At 33.9% G+C, this 19,184-nt stretch overlaps 1 protein-coding gene across 5 annotated transcripts in view; it reads right to left on the bottom strand.

Moving 5' to 3' along the window:
• The window catches only part of LOC144443456 (uncharacterized), a 143,807-nt gene that overhangs the window by 55,698 nt on the left and 68,925 nt on the right, over positions 1 to 19,184 (bottom strand). The window contains exon 1 of one of the 5 annotated variants that reach the window (XM_078132961.1): positions 5,399 to 5,551. The exons of 3 other annotated variants lie outside the window; for them this stretch is intronic. In XM_078132961.1, coding sequence (XP_077989087.1) covers positions 5,399 to 5,445 — 47 coding nt within the window. In that variant the 5' untranslated portion in view covers positions 5,446 to 5,551. Of the gene's footprint in view, positions 1 to 2,883; positions 2,997 to 5,398; positions 5,552 to 19,184 lie in introns of those variants that run through there. One more of the 5 variants, XM_078132939.1, reaches the window with a different exon arrangement.

The following is a 19,184-nucleotide window of genomic DNA, read 5'->3' as shown; positions in this document are numbered from 1 at the left end:
CAAAATATTGACTAATTTTCAAATTCAATATCATTTTTGGAAAAAAGATGAATGAGAGACAACAAAACATGATGAAAGAGGTTAATATTACAAAATATCACCAAAAGTGTTGAAAAATAATGACAATACACATCTTGCTGTCTAAAACAAATTGAAGTGTCAGAAGAAATTAAAAATATGGCTTTCGCAAAACATTTGTTGGAAAGTTACAATCATGAACCATGGTATTACAATCAGTTAGAAAACTGGCAGTTGTATCATTTGAATCCCTGTAGAATTTGTACACTCCAAACTAGAGAGCGGATTCTAAGCTATCTACAGAATGACACAATCCTTGTGATGTAGAGAATTGAGCTATCGACAGAATTACTCAATCTTTGTACCATCAGAAAAGACTTGGTGTTATTCTGTTAAACCATCTTGCAGTTAATCATCCACAACAGGCATTTAATTTGAGTGGATGAATGATTAGTAAGGAGGGCCTCCACCCCTAACTATTTCATCGCTACAAAGCCGACTGCCTCGTCTAAAAATAACAGCTCTCACAAAACATGACTCCTGAATGGGTGTTACAGTAAGAAGTCACAAGTAAATTGTGTTATCTTTGTCATGTTAATCGGTACCAAGTCAGACCCAAGTGAAAGGCTCGATCTCCTCCTGACCATAATTCAATTATGTATTGATACTTTCCACACTGATATTTGATATGTTTAATGTCTCCTAATATTTCTATATTTTGTAAATTTGAAACGGCTTTCTATCAAATACTTGCCACTGTTCATGTGTGGATATTTTTGTAGAAGTGTGATTTCCATTTTGATCGAGAAGAAGTTCTCACGGTGGCCGCCGCATTGAATAACTACTGTACCCGACATTAAATGCAATCCAGCGCATGTTCTTGCTATCCTATGCTTTTGTGCAATTCAACACTTTTCAAAACTTTCCCCGTTGTGTCGTATGCTGTTTTCCCGCCATTTTTTTGCTTTATGGAATTTTATGCTGAGGATGGTATTTAAAACAATGGTATCACCACACAAACTCACAAGCTCAAATCTGAAATTATTGTCATGACAAAAATAACAAAAATCAGCCTTAATTTTTAAACTATATTCAAAACACTTCCATCATTCCGTGAAAATATCAAGCATGGAATAAAACATTGTCCCTACAAGTGTATGCGCTAATGATTAAGGAATATGTAATTTTTTATCATTAGAAAATGACAGACACTGTCAGAATAATATAGTGAAAATTTAGGTGGCAAGTAACCGTGGTGATAGGGTTAATGAAGGTTGAATTAGCCCTCACATTAGGTCATGTGAGTATGATCAGTTTGAAACCTGAATCAAATTGAAATAGAAGATTGTCTGTTTAAAGAAAGATCGTCATGTTTGGTAAAACTGCAAACATAGTATCAGTGATCCAATTAGAACATTAAGTCTATTTTAGCTGGGCATTACCAATGTACTACCCTGGGCTATGTTTCCAAAACAAACACATTCCTAGACATTTCGTTTTGACATTGCAGTGGACCATGGTAATAAGCAAACAAGGAAATGCACAAGTAATTCTCCTGACTATTTACCACTTTCGGTCAAATGACCAGAAAGAAAAGAAAAAATATTTGTCCATCTACTGTACACTTCTGTAGTACATCAAAAGTACATCAAGTTGAAGATACATTTCTTTACTCACGTTTCCCATTTTAAAAAAAAAACGCTATCACTGCCGTCGATGTACGACTGCAAATGTAAGTACACTGTCTACTGAGATGAATACGTAGCTACTTTATAAGGCACCACCTCAAATCTAAACTATTTTTTTCATTCATACTGTCAGACTTTGTTTGAATAACCCAGTCTTGTTAATGGAAAGATCCTTATCTAAAATATAGATTTTGGAGTGAAAAGTTGAAATTATTTTGAAATTTTTTTACAATTTGTTACTGACTCAAAACTAACTTGCATATCAAATTCTGTAACGTCAGCTATACCTGTAATTACTGACTACCGAATACGAAGTGAGGTTGAGCTGTTTTTTTTAGGATGAAAACAACATTTGAAATTTTCACGTAGTCGGAATTAAATCTGTAATGCAATAAACTGTTAATCCCGATTAGTAGTTTGTTAATGTGGTTGATTACTTGAACGGACTGTAGAGAAGCGACAGATCCGCGGTCTACGGTCGGTCATCAATATAAAAGTTGTGTGGACGTAGCATGACTAAGTGCTGCACCTGTTTAAGTGATGTTCTGCTTTTCTTTACAACTTATTGTTGCACTGACATATGCCACAATTGGGAAATATCGTGAATGAGACTTTTCTAAATACTTGACACTACGTATGGCCACTTTAGAATGAGTTACAGCTGGCATATTTGACGACAATTTACAGGAGTGTAGTTTCTTATACAATGTCTTAGTCAAGCCACATTTATCAACTTGCTAATTTCTGTTTTTCCTCATTTTTCATTCATGAAATACGTTTTGTGAGCATGAAATGTTCAGTTTCTGTCATATACAAACGAACATGCTGTAGGTAAGAAATATATACTATATTAAAATTTCTGAAATTTACACAAAACTATTCAGTAGTATGCAGTAAAAAGGTAAAACTTTCTGGATAGAAATTAAAATTTGAGATGTTTGAGTAATCATTTTTACACTAAAGCATCATGAAATGTTAGGTGAAATAGAGTCATATAGGCGAATGATAATAACATAGAAACATCTGTAATCTGAAACTTTCAAAATGTCAAAACTAAGATGAAAATAGGAAATCCAAATTTGTATACTTTCTAGAGCAAACAAATGAAGGAGATAAAAGTAAAGAAAGAAGGGAATACAGAACGGTTACTATAGAAACAAGATGACACTGATATTACCACAAATTCTCCACCAGATCTGGTGTCTGCATAGGCCTGTAGGTCGCTGCACTGTAATAGTCAGCTTCCTGTCGGCTAGCCTGCCTAGCTTCCCTCTCCAGGCAAGTTAACATCTTCCACTGAACTCAAACTATACTTTGGTCATATATACACAGTTCTGGCAGTGGAACATACCATTGCATAATAGGTGGAGCACTGCGGCATTTCAGAGGAACCATCACTCTCAGCTCCATCCCATCCCATCATAATCCCCTTCCATGCCACCTAACATGACCTCCCTAGACAATGTCAGGTTCACAGGTCTGGCACAAACCATTCCCAGAAAAGGGGGTAATTGTAACAGGTTTAAGAGGGATTGATTCCTTAATTAAAACTAATGGAGCTTAGCGGTATTTTCGCTGTCATCTCAAAATGATTTTATGAGTGATAAGAAACAGCATGCATAAACGATCCATGATGAAAAAAAAAAAAGATCCCACGTAATAACATACTTAAATTGTACAAGTAAAAAACATGATCTACTCACTGATTCTAGTTGGTACTGTTTTCATAGAATCACAACAATGGGATAAAATTTAGTGCGTTTGAGGAATGTTTGCGTCTTGTGCTCTCCAATAGGCTTCATTAGCCAGGAGTGGAAGGCACGAGTAGAGAGGGGGAATTGTTAACTACAAGAGGTGTGCTATTTTGGAATGTCGTTCTCTCATCAGGTAATGAAGCTTTCAACATAACTAGGTAAAATCTCATCACATGAATGTCTTCTATATCAGGCACACAACAACAAGAGCCTCTCACTTTGCCCTAAAAAATGCTTCCAAAATTTGATAAATTTCCCTAAGGGCCTATAATTCAATTCAGTTGATCGGTAGAAGCTAGCTTTTCTATAAGTGCAATTTGTAAATTAAATGCTCTTTTCTCGATATGCAGACACCAGAAATAATTTCACGATTGTACATTTTACATTTCATGAAATTCTCCCAATGATCACACAATATACAGTTTACCATGCAAGCAATTTTCTTCGTTGTGTATTCAAGTCTTCACTGCATTTTGGTGATTTTTCTTTTTCTGCTTTTCATAAAGGCAAGACATTGACACTAATAGATAAATATGCCATCCACTCAGATTTGAAATCTCCACAAAAACTTTTTCAAGGCATTATTTCTGACTCAAGTTTGCATGAAGTTTGTTGAGTCTGACTCTACACGTTACATAGTCCATCTTTGGTTAATATATACCTTGCAAACACAGTAATCACTGTCAACTCTCATAACCTTTTTCTAAGACTTACTGCCTCATACACTAGTTGAAATGTAAAAAATTTACCATGCATGCATAATTGGACGTGTACAGTCACTTCAAATACACACAAAAATAAAATAACTTCCCTATAAGCTTTTCAAAGTATAAAGTACCATCTGTTTATAACAGTCCAATAATTTCCTATAAAATTTACTGAATAACTTGAGTTTTAATTTTTATGGAGTCCTTAGATTGTTATCAGATAGCAATCTTAATGTAGAAAGTGCGTGCATTTATTGCAGACACTAAACGTATCACATGATCAAGGAATGGCTGGTCTTAGCAAACTTCATCATTAAACTTAACTCAGAGTAATTAATGAAGCCATAAACAATGCTTTTGAGCTTCAGAGCCATAAATAAATTCATTACGTGAATGTTGTTGGGATCCCATACAATTAGTCTGTGTATATGCAAGTCGTGAAGATAGTGAAAAGATACATACTTATGACAGACATCTTGTGTGACTTTACCGTGAACCTACAAGAGTTTAAAAGTATTATTCTAGTCTCTTACAGAGAGGTGTTGTGTGCCCCATAGTAAAAGAAAAATGCAGATCACTATGTACATGCCCTATAAGGTCAACTTAATTCATTAGACATTAATTTTGTATCAACTGCATTAAAACCTTTATGTGTTGTGGTTGCTGGCATTTTTTTCACGCTCCCCCCGACAACAAGAATTTAATCATTTATGGAGTGTGCTGAGGGTATTTTGACACCAAGACAACATGATTTTTTTTTTTAGTAGACTTTTTTTATGTTGCTGCGTTGTTAGCATTTTGATGTTGTGTCAACAGTGCAGCTTTGAGGACTAGTAGTAGAATGTGACGGGAAGCGTACACATCCTGACTCTTATATTTACACACGGTGTACATGAGGACATGTAGATGGGTGACATGATGTCACATCCACATTTACAATTCCACTAAAGGGGTTTAGCTCATTCCGAAATCTTTAGCCGAGAGATGCACAACTTACATGTACTCTCTAAGCTGGCTTGACGTTCCTGAGTACTAAAATTAGTAGTATTTGTGTCACTAAAACAAGTATTTTTATGATTTATGTAATATCTTGACCGATGCTTTTATTCGAAAATGATAGAAATAACACTAGTTCGTTTTGATTGGAACACACTCGACAGGAGGACTATACCATGAACTTTACCAGACTCAAAAACGGTGGTAGTAATGTTGTTGTTGCAGTGTCACTTACAGTTCCCTGTCTGCCGTCCCTACACCCATAATGCTTCTCTGCTCCATACTGGTGAAAAGTTCAAAATGTGGAGGATCAAGTCCTGCCTTGAATACTCAGACAGTGGGGTAAGGAAGATGATCTTGTGCCTTCATAGAGTCTAAAAGAAAACCAACAAACCATAGCCACACCAGCAGATATGCGTCTGCGCTGTTTATACTAGCTTACAATCACGTGAACCAGGGCAAAGAGTGGTTCACCCCTCTGCAGTAACATGCAGTACGCTTCATGTAATGTAGTTGACAGATCAAAATCTTATACTGGGAAAGTCTACATAGCTATATATTTCACAGAAATGCAAAGTACTTTAAAGCTACGGCTCAAAGTCCTAAAAAAAGGCAAACAAAATTCAGCAAAATATTGATGAGGATCAATATAATGTGACAGTATACTTTGTGTACTCCGAGTCCAGTTTGAGTTTGCCCTTTGACTGGGTTAGGAGTCAGGTGGGGGCAAAGCCTTTCAACTAACCAATGGGAATAGACTACCCTCTGTAGAACAATGAACATCTCACAACTGCCTCAATTGTTGTTGTCAATGAAAGTTCGAGAGCATTGGCGCATATCCCATAATTTCACAAATATCGTTATGCTCTAGCTTACACTCTTTCCCCTCAAGACATTTTCAATTCAGATTTCATCGCTAGAATGTTTGAGCAGCATGTCATTGCCTATCTTCTTCCAAAGTTTAAAGCAGTGAAAATATTTTTAGATCGTGTCAGAAAATGATGAAAATGTCATTTCAGATGTATAAAAGTCACAAAGTCAGTAATGAAAATGTCGGCATTGTGGTGAAAATATATCAATTTCAAAATCATGCCATGTTGGCTTTGTTTTCAAGTATGCTAAGATATATAATTCTGATCTGTGTGTTTGTATTTTTAAAAAAAATGAAATTCAAGTTTGCAATTTTAGATTCATTTGATTTTTTTGAGATAGGGGTCATGATGTACAAATACAAACAGTGCTGGACATTTAGACCTACCTACATACTTGAATTTTATACTTCTAATTCTACTTGACGATTCCATGTGAAGTGTTTACTCCGCAAACAATGTCTGGCTACTTGTTTGTTCACCTATTTATTTAGACCTGGCAGACAGCAGTTGACCCCATAATTATGCTGTAGGACAGTTTTACTCACTAAGACCCCATGTTTTTGATAGTTTTTCGGTATATTGACTTTGCAAAGTAAAATGTGATGGGGAAACAGCAAGTTTGAATTTGCAGTGAAGGAGGTTTCCTCCATTCATCATTTTGTAATTTTGTTTTAATATCAAATGGACAACACATAATAATAATTGTTGTCAGTTATTTTTTAATCTATTATTTCCCAAATTCTTTGGATTATTTAATCTTGAATCACCAAATATGAAATTTCAGCAATAATTTCATCAAAAATTGAAGCTTTTAGAAAGCTATTTTGCAATAGTTTGCTAAATGTATAACTAGATGCATTGTTAATAGATACTTCTCAGACAAAAAAGCTGTGATAACGGCTAGTTTTGGAGGGAAAGTTATTTTAAAATATCCCTCTAAATGTCTTAGTTATATTCACTAGCACAAAAAAAAGGAACACTGCATGCATGGCTGAGTGAATGGACTACTGAGCTAAAGCTTGGCATTCCATCTCCATTGCAGTTTAGTCAACTAGAAACTATATTTATTTTTATAGGAATGTGAGAAAACATGACATGAGTGTTGACAGCTTTGTGACGGCTTGCTGACTTTCAGGACATGTCGGTCAGATAATTCCAGGATGTCTGGATAGTAACAGGGTTGTGACTTTGAAAACAGTCAGGTAACAGTTTTGCGACGGCTTGCTGACTTTCAAGTCATGTCGGTTACTTACTTCCAGGATGGTTGGAGGGTAAAAGGGTTGTGAGTTTGAAGAACAGTTGGGTGACAGCCATAAGAGTTATCAAATTTGAACATGGCAGTTTCTGTTTAGACAAAACTAGATATATATGTATTTACAAATAAACATTCAGTAACTCTACCATCAAAACATTACACAGTACATTTCAGATTGCATACTGACAAAAAATATTTCTAAAAAACCTACAAAACATGAATACACAGTATAAAATGCAAAACACGACTGTAGTAAACTGGAAAATTGATTTTGTAGTTAATCCATAATTCATTTGTCGTAAACAAAATAATTTAACATCTATGCTGTTACACTACATTTAGTACAGTAGGTTGTAAAAGAAGCAAAACAAATTCAATACACCTAAAGTATTGATGCAAAGGCAGTAAACTGTTAGGAATCTATAACATTGATATATTTTGTCTGTCTATACACTCACACTTTGCCCTTTTTTTATCAGACACAATCAAAAAAATGGAAAACAATTTTAATGTACCATCCATCTTTTGCTTTTGTATGATACTTTCTCTACTGTCAGTGATAATTTTTAGTAGCCATACACAATATTTGTCATGCTGACTTTGAACTCTTGCCCGGATTTCAACTGAATATCTTATTCCAAAGTTAGTTATGTGAGCTATCATCAACAGGATATGTCTCATAAAAAACAGAATTTCCATATCATTGAAATCTGTCCCAGCAGTGATGGAGCAGTTTCTTTTTTTCTTGCAAGGTTCTGTGGAACGATAAAGAATTGTAATTTGACTAACTATAATGACCTTGTTATTATGGGCATGAATTAGTGTGTATCCTGCCTCCATTGTTTTATATAAAGTGATCACGTACTGATTTTGATGAAATATTGTGTTGTTGTTATGGTTTTGTACATGACTAAAACACTACGAATAGTAAAGATGGGTAAGCTATATTCAAACCAGAGGTAAACATATGGATTTAGAATTAGTGATAATTTAGCAAAATCAGTAATAGAAAAATTTCCAAAATTTTCATCACTGAACTAAAAAAACTCTAAAAACTTAAAATATGACATATTATATTGTGATAAGGTAAACAAACGATTGATATTTTTAAAAAATTGCCATGTTGACAATTCTACTAGCATAATAATAACATTCACTTTGCAGGTAGCTTATGGTAGTCCAAATTTTGGAGCAAAGAAATGCCCCGGAGCTCAAGTCTGGAAGTTTTTAAAGTAATTTAGAACTGACAGATTTGTTCAGTGTCAGTGAAAGTGCCAATACTTTACCTGTGCACAAAGAATTCAACTTTGAAAACTTATGTTGAAAAAGCAAAAAAAAATATTTTTTTTTAAATTTCCTTTTTTTGGTGTGTGATATAGATGTGGCCTACTTATTCTGACAGTTTTTTTTTTACATTCTATTTGCCACGAGTTCTCTTCAGTCTTCCCTACACAAATAGCAGATTTTATTAGTCTGCTACCTCGGTAGATTCAGTTGGTACTTTCCTTAATGTAAAATGTCCATGAAGTATTTGCTCAAGATTGACGTATCTCTCTATTTCAGCAGCAACAACTTTATTTCAACTAATTGTTGTTATCTTGACATCTCCAAGGAGCACAAGAGAAGGAGAGTATCCAAGCCTCTTAAAGGTTTAGGGGGGAAAAAAGACTCAAACAACAGGATGAAACTCTAAATATTGAAACCAGCAACCTAATTAGAGTATTTTTGAAGTCAGTAATGACAAAGAAACTGAAAAAAATACTTGACTTAAATTGGGTAAAAAATTGTTTGAGGTAAGCGTCCACATATTTTTCAGGTTGCCAAGTTGAAAAACATGAATTTTTAGTATTATACAGCAGAAAAAAATAACATTAGCACTTTTTGTATACAGCGGTTTCAGTTTTAGCTATTAAAATTTAATGTTTCCTTTATTAAGAGCTTCATATTTCTCTTGTATGTATGGATCACATCGTATTTATAGCAATTGTTGGATATCATATGAATACACTTAAATGTCAGGTGGGAAACCAGTACAAATATGAAAGGTGAAAGTTGACTCAGAATTACTCATAAGAACATGAAGTGATTTGATATGAAAGTACGACACCTGCAGATTAGTTTTGCAGTAGGTGACACAAAATAAAGCCATACAAATTTCACTTTGCTGTAAGTTAAACCTAAATTATAGCTCAGACAGTCCTTTCCTGGAAAACGCCTGGCAAATAAACACTTTTCAACTTCTTGTTTTAAAAAAAAGGAGTAAAATATGTAGAAGACAGCTCTTGGCAAATTGCCATGTGTGGTTTCCATGAATCACCTTGAAGAAAGACAGATCTTGCTTCCAAGACAGCATTTAGCATGGCCAGTGCTGATGCCCCTTCAATTGTATCTAATTTATTGACCGTTTCTGCACAGGAAAGTAAATGGCACCTCCAACTATAGTCTTCCTTTCGAAGCATTGATAAGGACATTGTAGTAAGCTTACACCCCAGTTGTTAAGTATTAGTTGGGGAATTTGAATGGCTCACAGCAATAAATACTCATTTTCTACAGTATTCTGAACTTGTGATGTGCCAACCGTACACTCACTGCAGGGAAATGAAGGCAGAATCAATGTTTCTAAAATAAGAGTGCACAGTAAATGAGATTACGGCAGACCAGTCCTCAGGTGATGTTTGCAAATCCAACACTCGCAGTCTTTTTCCTGTCTTATTTAAAGATGAAACTTGGCTAATATTAGCTTATATTTTTGTCTACTTTTACCACACATCAGAACTTACAGACAGTCCAGTTTCCTAAGTTTGTTGTATATTTCAATTGAATAAAAAGGTAACCTGATTCTGATTCACTATTTCTATGCACATTTTGATAAATATTATATAGATATTGTGTTTGTAGATATCATAGAAAAGTTTCTTTTCATAATACTAATTGCTTGTTTTTTGTTATTTATTTATTTAGAGAGAGATAGAGAGATAGAGATAGAGAGAGAAAGAGAGAGATAGAGAGAGAGAGATAGAGAGAGAGAGAGAGAGAGAGAGAGAGAGAGAGAGAGAGAGAGAGAGAGAGAGAGAGAGAGAGAGAGGGGGGGGGGGGGAACTAAATCTATCAAAGTTGTAAAAGATTTGAAAGGAAATAAGAAACATGATGACTTACAACAACAACAACAACAACTTTGTATTAAAAAGAATACTCCAAAAATAAATACAACCTAAGGAAAGTTGAAGAAAATGAGCCATAGTTCCCCTATTTGCTACATTGTTGAATAAAAACGTCGTACCAAAAAGATGGCGGGAACAACTAATTGGCGTTCACCTTTAGCATATAAAGACTCCTCAACCTTGGTGTGTATGTCAGGAGAGAGAGAGAGAGAAGACAGATAAGACAATTGGCAGATTACCTCCAAGATGCAGTCAAGTGAAATATTGCATTAAAAAAGTCTGTTTCTTATGGAAATGAGGCTGGCAAACTACTAGATCGTTTATGGCTACAGATTTCCTTAAAGCGATAACTTCATTGAATCTAGCTTGTTCTTGACATAAATAACCTCCCTGTGCATATAGTTTGGATGATAAACTACTCTTCTTCATTGTCTGTGTGCTAATTTACTGGAAACTCATTCGCTTTGTCTTGGATATTTACGATGAAGTGATCAAGAGAGGAGAGAAAGATATTTACGGAGATCAGTTTCCTTCCGAATGAGCAGATTGGGTTGTAGTTGTAATTGAGTCTACATGCACACTATTTGAGAGTAACTACATCTGCACAGACAGGGGTTATCTTTTCCTAAATTAACCTTACAATCATTATCTTTCTGCTGGATAGTCTTCACATTAAGATATTTAGGCAGTCAACCAGCTTTGAACACTGATTGGTATGTTCTTCCTATACACGTCATTCTCTCCCTAAGCTTCAAATTGTCTAAAAATGAAACCCAAAATTTTAGAAGTTAGATGTCCAATTTAGCTAGTTCAACTGTACTTTCATAAAGGAATGCTTCAAGTCATCTTATTGACCATATTTTTAATATTAATAACTAAATACTGTCAATATCATATGAAAACTAGCTGTTACACTTACTCTATAGCTCATTTATGAAAAATACAATTTTGACTAATTTTACATTCAAATGTAATTAATTTTTGAATGATATAACATGCAGTAAGTAGTTTTATTGACAAGCAGCGACTCACAACTATATTATGACATAATGACTGTCCCTTATGCAAATATTTAGAAATTTTACATTTTTTAGAAACACATTAATGTACTCGAACTGAGCATTAAAACTTGAGGCAAGAGTATAACAAGGCTGAAATATTTATGGAGTTAAAGGTTCATCATTCATTCCCATGTCTGCATTGGTGTTTATCTTATCAGTGGAACCATAAAGATTTGATGGGACCATTCTTTTCTTTAGGGCTGATTTTTTCTCTTTAGCTCTGCCAGTTTTGCTTTTTTTTTCATTTAAATTTTAACTCTTATCCAGCAGATATGATAGTTATATATGTAGTACACTATATATATGTTTAATTTAATATTTTTTGAGTATATAAATATAAAAAACTGCTTTTGAAATAATAGTGATATTCTTCATTGAAACAGGATAAATTTGAAAAAGGAAACTGGACAACTACAAGCTCTCAAAATCTAGTTCACTTTATGAAGATACTCTCAAAAAATTGTTGTGTTGAAGTTGCCATCTAGTACACATCAAGTTTTGATGTCAGAGTTGACAGAATAGTTAAAACCGTATTTGAGACAAATCTAACCCCCAAGATCTGTTTCTAATTGTCCATCTGTCTGTCCCCATTTTGTAAGGCTTTGTGTGACTTCATTCAACAAGACATTTATACCATTCTAAGTCAACCTATTCATACTATTCAAGTTACACTCTTTCTATCATCAGCAAGATATTCATTCCATCATTTTAGAAAACATTGACTATTATTGATTAGTGGAGAGATTCGAATCCAGCTGTATTTGGACCGATATCCCCCGTTGTTACAATCCTGCGGTCACTTGTGTAAGTATAGATAATTTGAAGAGAGTCTTCTTTGACTAAACTCAGCCGACAGAACGGGAAATTGTTACTCACATCTCTTTTGATCAAGTTTCAAGCCTTACAAGTTTACCGTAGCAACAAGGCTTTTAAGTATTTGATGAAGTGGCAATGGTGAGGGAAAAAATTTGGGGCTGGTTGGCGAGTTATAACTTTAACAATTCAAAAGAAAAAGTTTGAATTTTATAAAATGTCTGTCTGATCACTGTAAAGCCCAGTTAGGAGTACTTCGATAACTTATTTTGATATCTTTTATACTAGCTTTAATCTCAACTATTAAACATTTAGTAGGTACACTTTCAACTAATTTATGTCATCAGATAAAACAAATGAAATTGATCCGGGTATACAATTGCTAGAGGCCAATGCTGGACTTGAGTAATACTAAATTTGCCTGTTTTCTTACAGAACTTGAACACCTAGCAACCTACCGGTAGCTCGTACGTCTGTCATTGAGATTTTGTGTCATTACAATAATTGCGTGTTCTACCTTACTGGCTTCTAACAAACCCAAATTATAGGGCTTAATCTAGGTCAACAATTTAATAAAATTTGAGGATTAGGTAGTTGCCATGGCATTGTATCCTCAGATGTCGGCCATATTTGATGATACTCGGGGTTACTTTATGGAGCTGTGCAAGTGTCATTTAGTTAATGCATCCAACAGGATTGCCATTTGTAGGATTTCTCTCTAAGTAACACTTAAAAGCTGCAGCCATTTCTTTGTTGGATTTCTCTTTTACCCAACATGTAAGCCATTAGAGTTTAAAGCCATTTATTTGCAAATTGACCACAGCACACTTAGATTTTATACAGTTTTTGTAGATTTCTATCAATTCTGAAACAAAATTTGTAACACTCGTTATCAGAGTAACATGTTTGTATGATTTAGAATGAAATTTGCATATTATTACTGAAAGTATACTTTTAAATGTATTATCCTATAAAGTTTTGAAGAAAAAATAATGCTTTATACCTGTCCTTTCATATCATATAAAAAAAACTTTAGTGGTGGTGTATGGATTTACATGATAACAATTTCAATCCATTAATTTGCATACTAATAAGCTAATTTGCATAATTTATCAATATTACATTATGTTCTACTTGCAATGAATGAAGTCAGTATGTAAAGATGCTGATGTGTTTTTAGTTCAGTTTGATTACAGGAAAACCATAGAGAACATACATTTTGTTGTATTAAAAATTCATTCTCATCAACTTCAAAGTAGGGATGTTTTTGTTTAGTTTACAATGGTATTGAGAAATAGAAATTTTACATACACTATTATATTAAATTGAATATTAATATACATGAATCAGTGTTAAGGTGTGATTATTTCTACAAGTTCTGTTTCATCAATACATTAGGTTTCAAATTTTCTTGTAATAAGTTCAGAAAGTTGAAGATCAATCAAAATAAAAGCATTAGACAACTTTGACTTTATTGATCAACTTTGTTTAGAATAGTTTTAAAATGGACATGTAACGTCTCTTGTGGTTTGTTGCTCATCCATTTCCTCTGTTTTCAGTAGTAGGGGAGAAACCATAGAATAAATAGCGGAAGAGTGACATTGGTGATTGAGCAACTTCTGTTGGGACATTACCTGTTGTTTATACTATGCATGTATTTATGAATGAAACCCTCCCCTAGGTAATATTATATAGCATTGCTTTAATCAATTCATACACCCAGCTGAGCTTGTGTTATATAAATATCCGATGCTGTGCACTCTGCCGTAGCAAGATCAAACATGGTACATCAGTGTAGCTTCCTGTTGCCTCGTAATACGAAATCAATACAATTCTGAGAGTATTCGTAACTTTGTAATGTCAAAAATGAACAGAAACAAACATTTCATTTGCTGAAATGAAGAGGAACAAAACATAAAGTTGACTAAATGAAAAGAAGCAAACATATTTTGACAAAGTGAACAGAACGTAAGACATCAGACATTAAAATGTGTAGATTTTTTACAAATACTAAGCAGTCAAAAAATGCACAAAAATGAGACAAAATTCCAATCATCAAAATGTATGGTTAAAACCCCTTACTTGTCAAAATAAACACATGTATGTATTGTATTACCATATTCTCTTTATTCAGTGCTTAAAATGACTTATCAACAACATTGCATTTCTATATTACTCTATAGTTTCAATCTCGCAGTGACTTTTCTTTTCATTTTACATTCCAAACTTGACTCAACAATAATGTTTATTGCTCTGATATAAAGCTATATCCAGTATAGCTTGGGTATTAAATCTCATTTTTTGATGTCTATGTCATAATTTATTACTGGTACAGGTACATCTAATCTCTGCTGTACTCCAGCGATAAGACGGAATTGCATCACTTTGTACATTGTTATTTTAGTTCATTCTATCCTACATCTAGGTATCCACAGATGGAAGTTTTGACAACCAGGATAAATGCCGTAGGCATGCTTGGTGTTGCAGCTATTGTGGAAATGAAAAACGATTCCCTACATTACTGTGAAGGAAGAAAGGCAGTGACTCATAACACTACGTTATTGTAAGATCAAAGATGATTATTGATTGAAATCTGTGTGACAGACAGCTTTTATTATCAGCGCAGTACCGTGAACTCTATGAATTTCAACTTTACTTTTTGTTGCTTGGAATCAATGTTTAGCTGGCTTGACTAAACCTGTGTCTGTCTACATTTGTGTGCAGGTCAGGGGGATTACAAGTATATGTCTCAACTAATACCACATTGTCCACTGTGCTTCTGTGATCACTCAAACATGATGTCGGCCTCATGTCTTCAGAGTCCTTCACATGTAAAATCATTTGACAAACACTGTAATTACATTTGGAAATACCACCCGGGGAATTCAGCAACAAAATCTGCTCATCTGTGTCTTTTCCAGCCCTCTGCACACTCTCAGTTTTTGACCACAACATGCTTACTTTGTGAAAGTATAAACCCCCTTCTGTGAAAATGCAAGACTTCAAGAATAAAACTGAACAAACATGTACTGCATGACTTTGAATTTATGATTGAGTGTTCCTCATCAACACAACAATCTTAATAGTTAGCTTTAAAGCATAATGCAACCATCTGCAGAATATATTTTGAACATTAACTTTCAAATTTCAACTGACTTATAATAAAATGCATTAAAAAATTATGCTGTCTGTGCAAATGTCAAAATAGTCAACTAAAGCTTGTTTTGAAAATATTGGCAAGAACTATCTACTTAGGGTTCTAATTTAACTCTACACATGGTATTCCAATTTTAACCAGGTGAACTAGTGTTTCAGTTGCAATTTGCTATTGATTTTTATTGGTACCACAGACTACTAGACACATATATTCAGATGTTTAATTTATCTAACATCAAAATTTGGCTGTCTAGATATGATATATAGGAGTCTGTGTCCTGGACTACTGCTAATTTGGAGTCCTGCTAGTACAGAAATTCTACCTACAACTTCCCTTTTTAGTCATAACATGAAAAAAGTTGAAGAACATTATGCAGGAAACAGTCTTATGTCATGAATACAAGTCACAACAATTTTCACATCAAATAAAAATGATAATTTTATAAAAATTTGGATTAAAGTTCATATAAAAATAAATGTCAGTAAAGTTTGTGTTCCAAACAAACAAATGTCTGTCGGTCAAAATTTTAAAGTACTAAAACAAAAGTTTTTATTTCTACATAAAAGTTAAATTGGTAAAATAATAAAAAAACAATTATCAAGTTGTCTTCAATGAGCTATCAATGTCCAAATATTGTACAAGGTTAACGTCAAAATGAAAACTTAATCTTCCGTTGATTGTGTCTAGTCAAATTCATAGAAATCTCCTTTTAAGAAACATTATTCCAAGATACCTAACATGCAATCATACAAAACACTAAAAAAAAAAAATACCATTCAAAATGCACGAATTTATTGGCTACTATAAATTGTGTAACTTGGCTTTTTTTATATTTGCATTGACGTTACCAATAGATTAATGATGTATTTTCAATAATTAATATTCCCCTGTGCATATAACATAGACATAATAAATATGTATTTGGCCACAAAAGCTCCATTCAAACAACTGCATAGTTTTCCCCAAGTGAGATTATAAAAAAAAACCTCTGAAGCATTAAACTTTGTATGACCATAAAATTTCCTTTCACCTGCTGTTCTTTGAAATATACTATCATATTTCATGAAAGCAGTCGTCAAACAGTCCCTGAATAGAACAAATCTGTCAAGGTTTTGTTGGTTATACTTAAAATATTTGTGTTTAGTGCATTTGTACAAATCAAGGGAAGTTTGAGCTTGTATGTCAGTGAACATATACCATGAAGTGAATTTATGAGAACACACTAGATAAGACTTCATTAGCTGACATTGGCTGTTAAATATTCAGCAGCATGTGAGCCAGGTGCAATTTGCAAAGAAATGAGAAACAAAATATAGTGGAAACGTTGCATAAACTCATGCAAGATATAATCGTGGCATTTAAAAACTTGTATATCATTATTGTCCAGCTGACAAGTAAACTGAGCTGTGATGAAAGACTCTCCAATGGGCAGCCAAGATAAAGTTGTCATCATTATCATTAACCCTGCTGCATACACAACCAGGCTAGCGTCCACATTAACGCAAACATCGGACGAACAGGAGAGTCGTAAAGGCACTGGAGGATGTCATAGTTGATGAGACAAGTGCTAAATTCAGCCAAATCTAAACTTTCAAAACTTGCCTTGGGACATGGCATTGATAACACATTGAAATTTGAATTATGGTGAAGAATTAAAAGATTAATGGTGAAATTGATAAGATTCTGGGCATATGTTAACACACACATATATAGCTCTCTACCAGGCAATATACATGTATTATCTAGATATTTCAATACTTTGATTTTAGTTTTCCCTCCTGCATTTTGAAATTTTCATTCTCTGTTGCTGTCACATTTTCTCCATTCAAATATAACATTACGGTGCAGTGATGCTGAATTTTGTACTTGGATAATGTTGATTTGAAAAGACCTCTCTCAATAACATATCAGATATGAATTTAAAAAAGGTTATATACTTTTTCTTTAAAATTTGAAGAAAATTTTCCTAATTTGTATGTACAACAAATGATGGAAAACATCATCATTCTAAGATATTGGACGTAAACTTTGAAAAGGATTTTAATAAACAAAATATTTCCTTCAACCACAAAAACAGAAAGTTTCCAAAATTGTCTGTACAACAACATCATTCTTTGAAACATAAAGAACAACTATGAGAAAGACTACAGTATAAAATGGATTTCTAGACAGCATTCAATATACTTGTCGTTCAACAGCTATTAAATTGCTCACTGAATTTGACTAGGTGCAGGTACAAATTAGGTACACCTCCAGCCCTTTGAGTTAGATAACCTGAAAGTTGACAAAAGTGTAAGTGGTGAAAGGCTATATTTTAAAAGGCGTGATAGCTATTGATTGATTGTAATGATAAGTGACAAGCCCAGATACTGGTTGCTAAGAAGGTAGTATCACTTTCAACATGAAGGAAATTAACAGCTTACACCTTCTACAGCTCATTTCAATGTGGATTAATATTGTATTAAAGGATTTCACTTTGCTGAAAGTGAAAAACAAGTGAACTCCCGCCTTTCACAACCATTTTTGTGTAGGAAATAAATATATCCATTTGACTTCCCCCAAAGAAAGTGAAATTAAATATTGTGTCCTGGGCTGATTTTTATGCTTTTTATCGGCGCATTAATGTTTTTAGAGTCAAAATGAATTTGAGGCTGGTATAACTGCTATATTGAATTGCAACTTCAATTCGCTGTATCGCAATGGTATTTTGGTAAAATATGGACATGGATGCATTGATGAATTTGAATGAAAAATGTGTATTCTTTTATATTGAAAACCTGACATTTACTGATCCATTTCAGTTCAGCAAGGAAAAAAAGGTATTCTTCAAAAGTACAGGAACACCTGTCTGCAATTGTCAATTATTTTATTTATCAGTTTTAGTGATAATTTGTAACCTCGACAATGGTAAATGTTCTTTATTTCAGTTTGTGGGAAGTGAATTAAAATGCTTGAAGCAAAGAAAACGTCATCAATACAAACATAAAGTGACTTAACAATGAATGAGGGTCACTACTAAGTGGCAAATTGAGATGTTGGCTCCACCCAACTAATTACTTGATTTTTACGCAGCCGCCAGCCATTTCACCGATACACAGACACACAGACACACAGACACACAGACACAAACTTCAACTTGAGAAAACAATTAAAAGGTGATTTGTCAGATGTGACTACAAAGATGTGACTTTTCTCTAAAGCTTAGATTATCGTAGTGGATGGTTGAAATTCATAGCAATGCATCGGTTGAACTGCATAGAAATTCTAGCTGTCCACGTGAATCGAGGAGACAACAGCCGTTATAATACCACTCTGTACAAGTTGTTGTATGAGAACTGGGCAGGATGTGTGTATAGTTGCTATCCAGCAATATCATCAGTTGTGATGCAACAAAACTAGACACATAACATTCAGATGTTTAATTTATCTAACATCAAAATTTCAGAAAACTTTATTTGCTTAAAAAAAGTTATTTGAATATTAAATCCATCTTATGTTATGGTTACAGTGTAGCTGATAGTAGTATCTGTTGTAGATGGTTACAGTGTAGCTGATAGTAGTATCTGTTGTAGATGGTTACAGTGTAGCTGATAGTATCTGTTGTAGATGGTTACAGTGTAGCTGATACTAGTATCTGTTGTAGATGGTTACAGTGTAGCTGATAGTATCTGTTGTAGATGGTTACAGTGTAGCTGATACTAG

The sequence above is a fragment of the Glandiceps talaboti genome, chromosome 2, assembly GCF_964340395.1.
Source record: "Glandiceps talaboti chromosome 2, keGlaTala1.1, whole genome shotgun sequence".
Classification (NCBI taxonomy): domain Eukaryota; kingdom Metazoa; phylum Hemichordata; class Enteropneusta; family Spengelidae; genus Glandiceps; species Glandiceps talaboti.
Note: the sequence above shows the minus strand (reverse complement) of the source record. Positions and strands in the feature narration are given on the sequence as shown.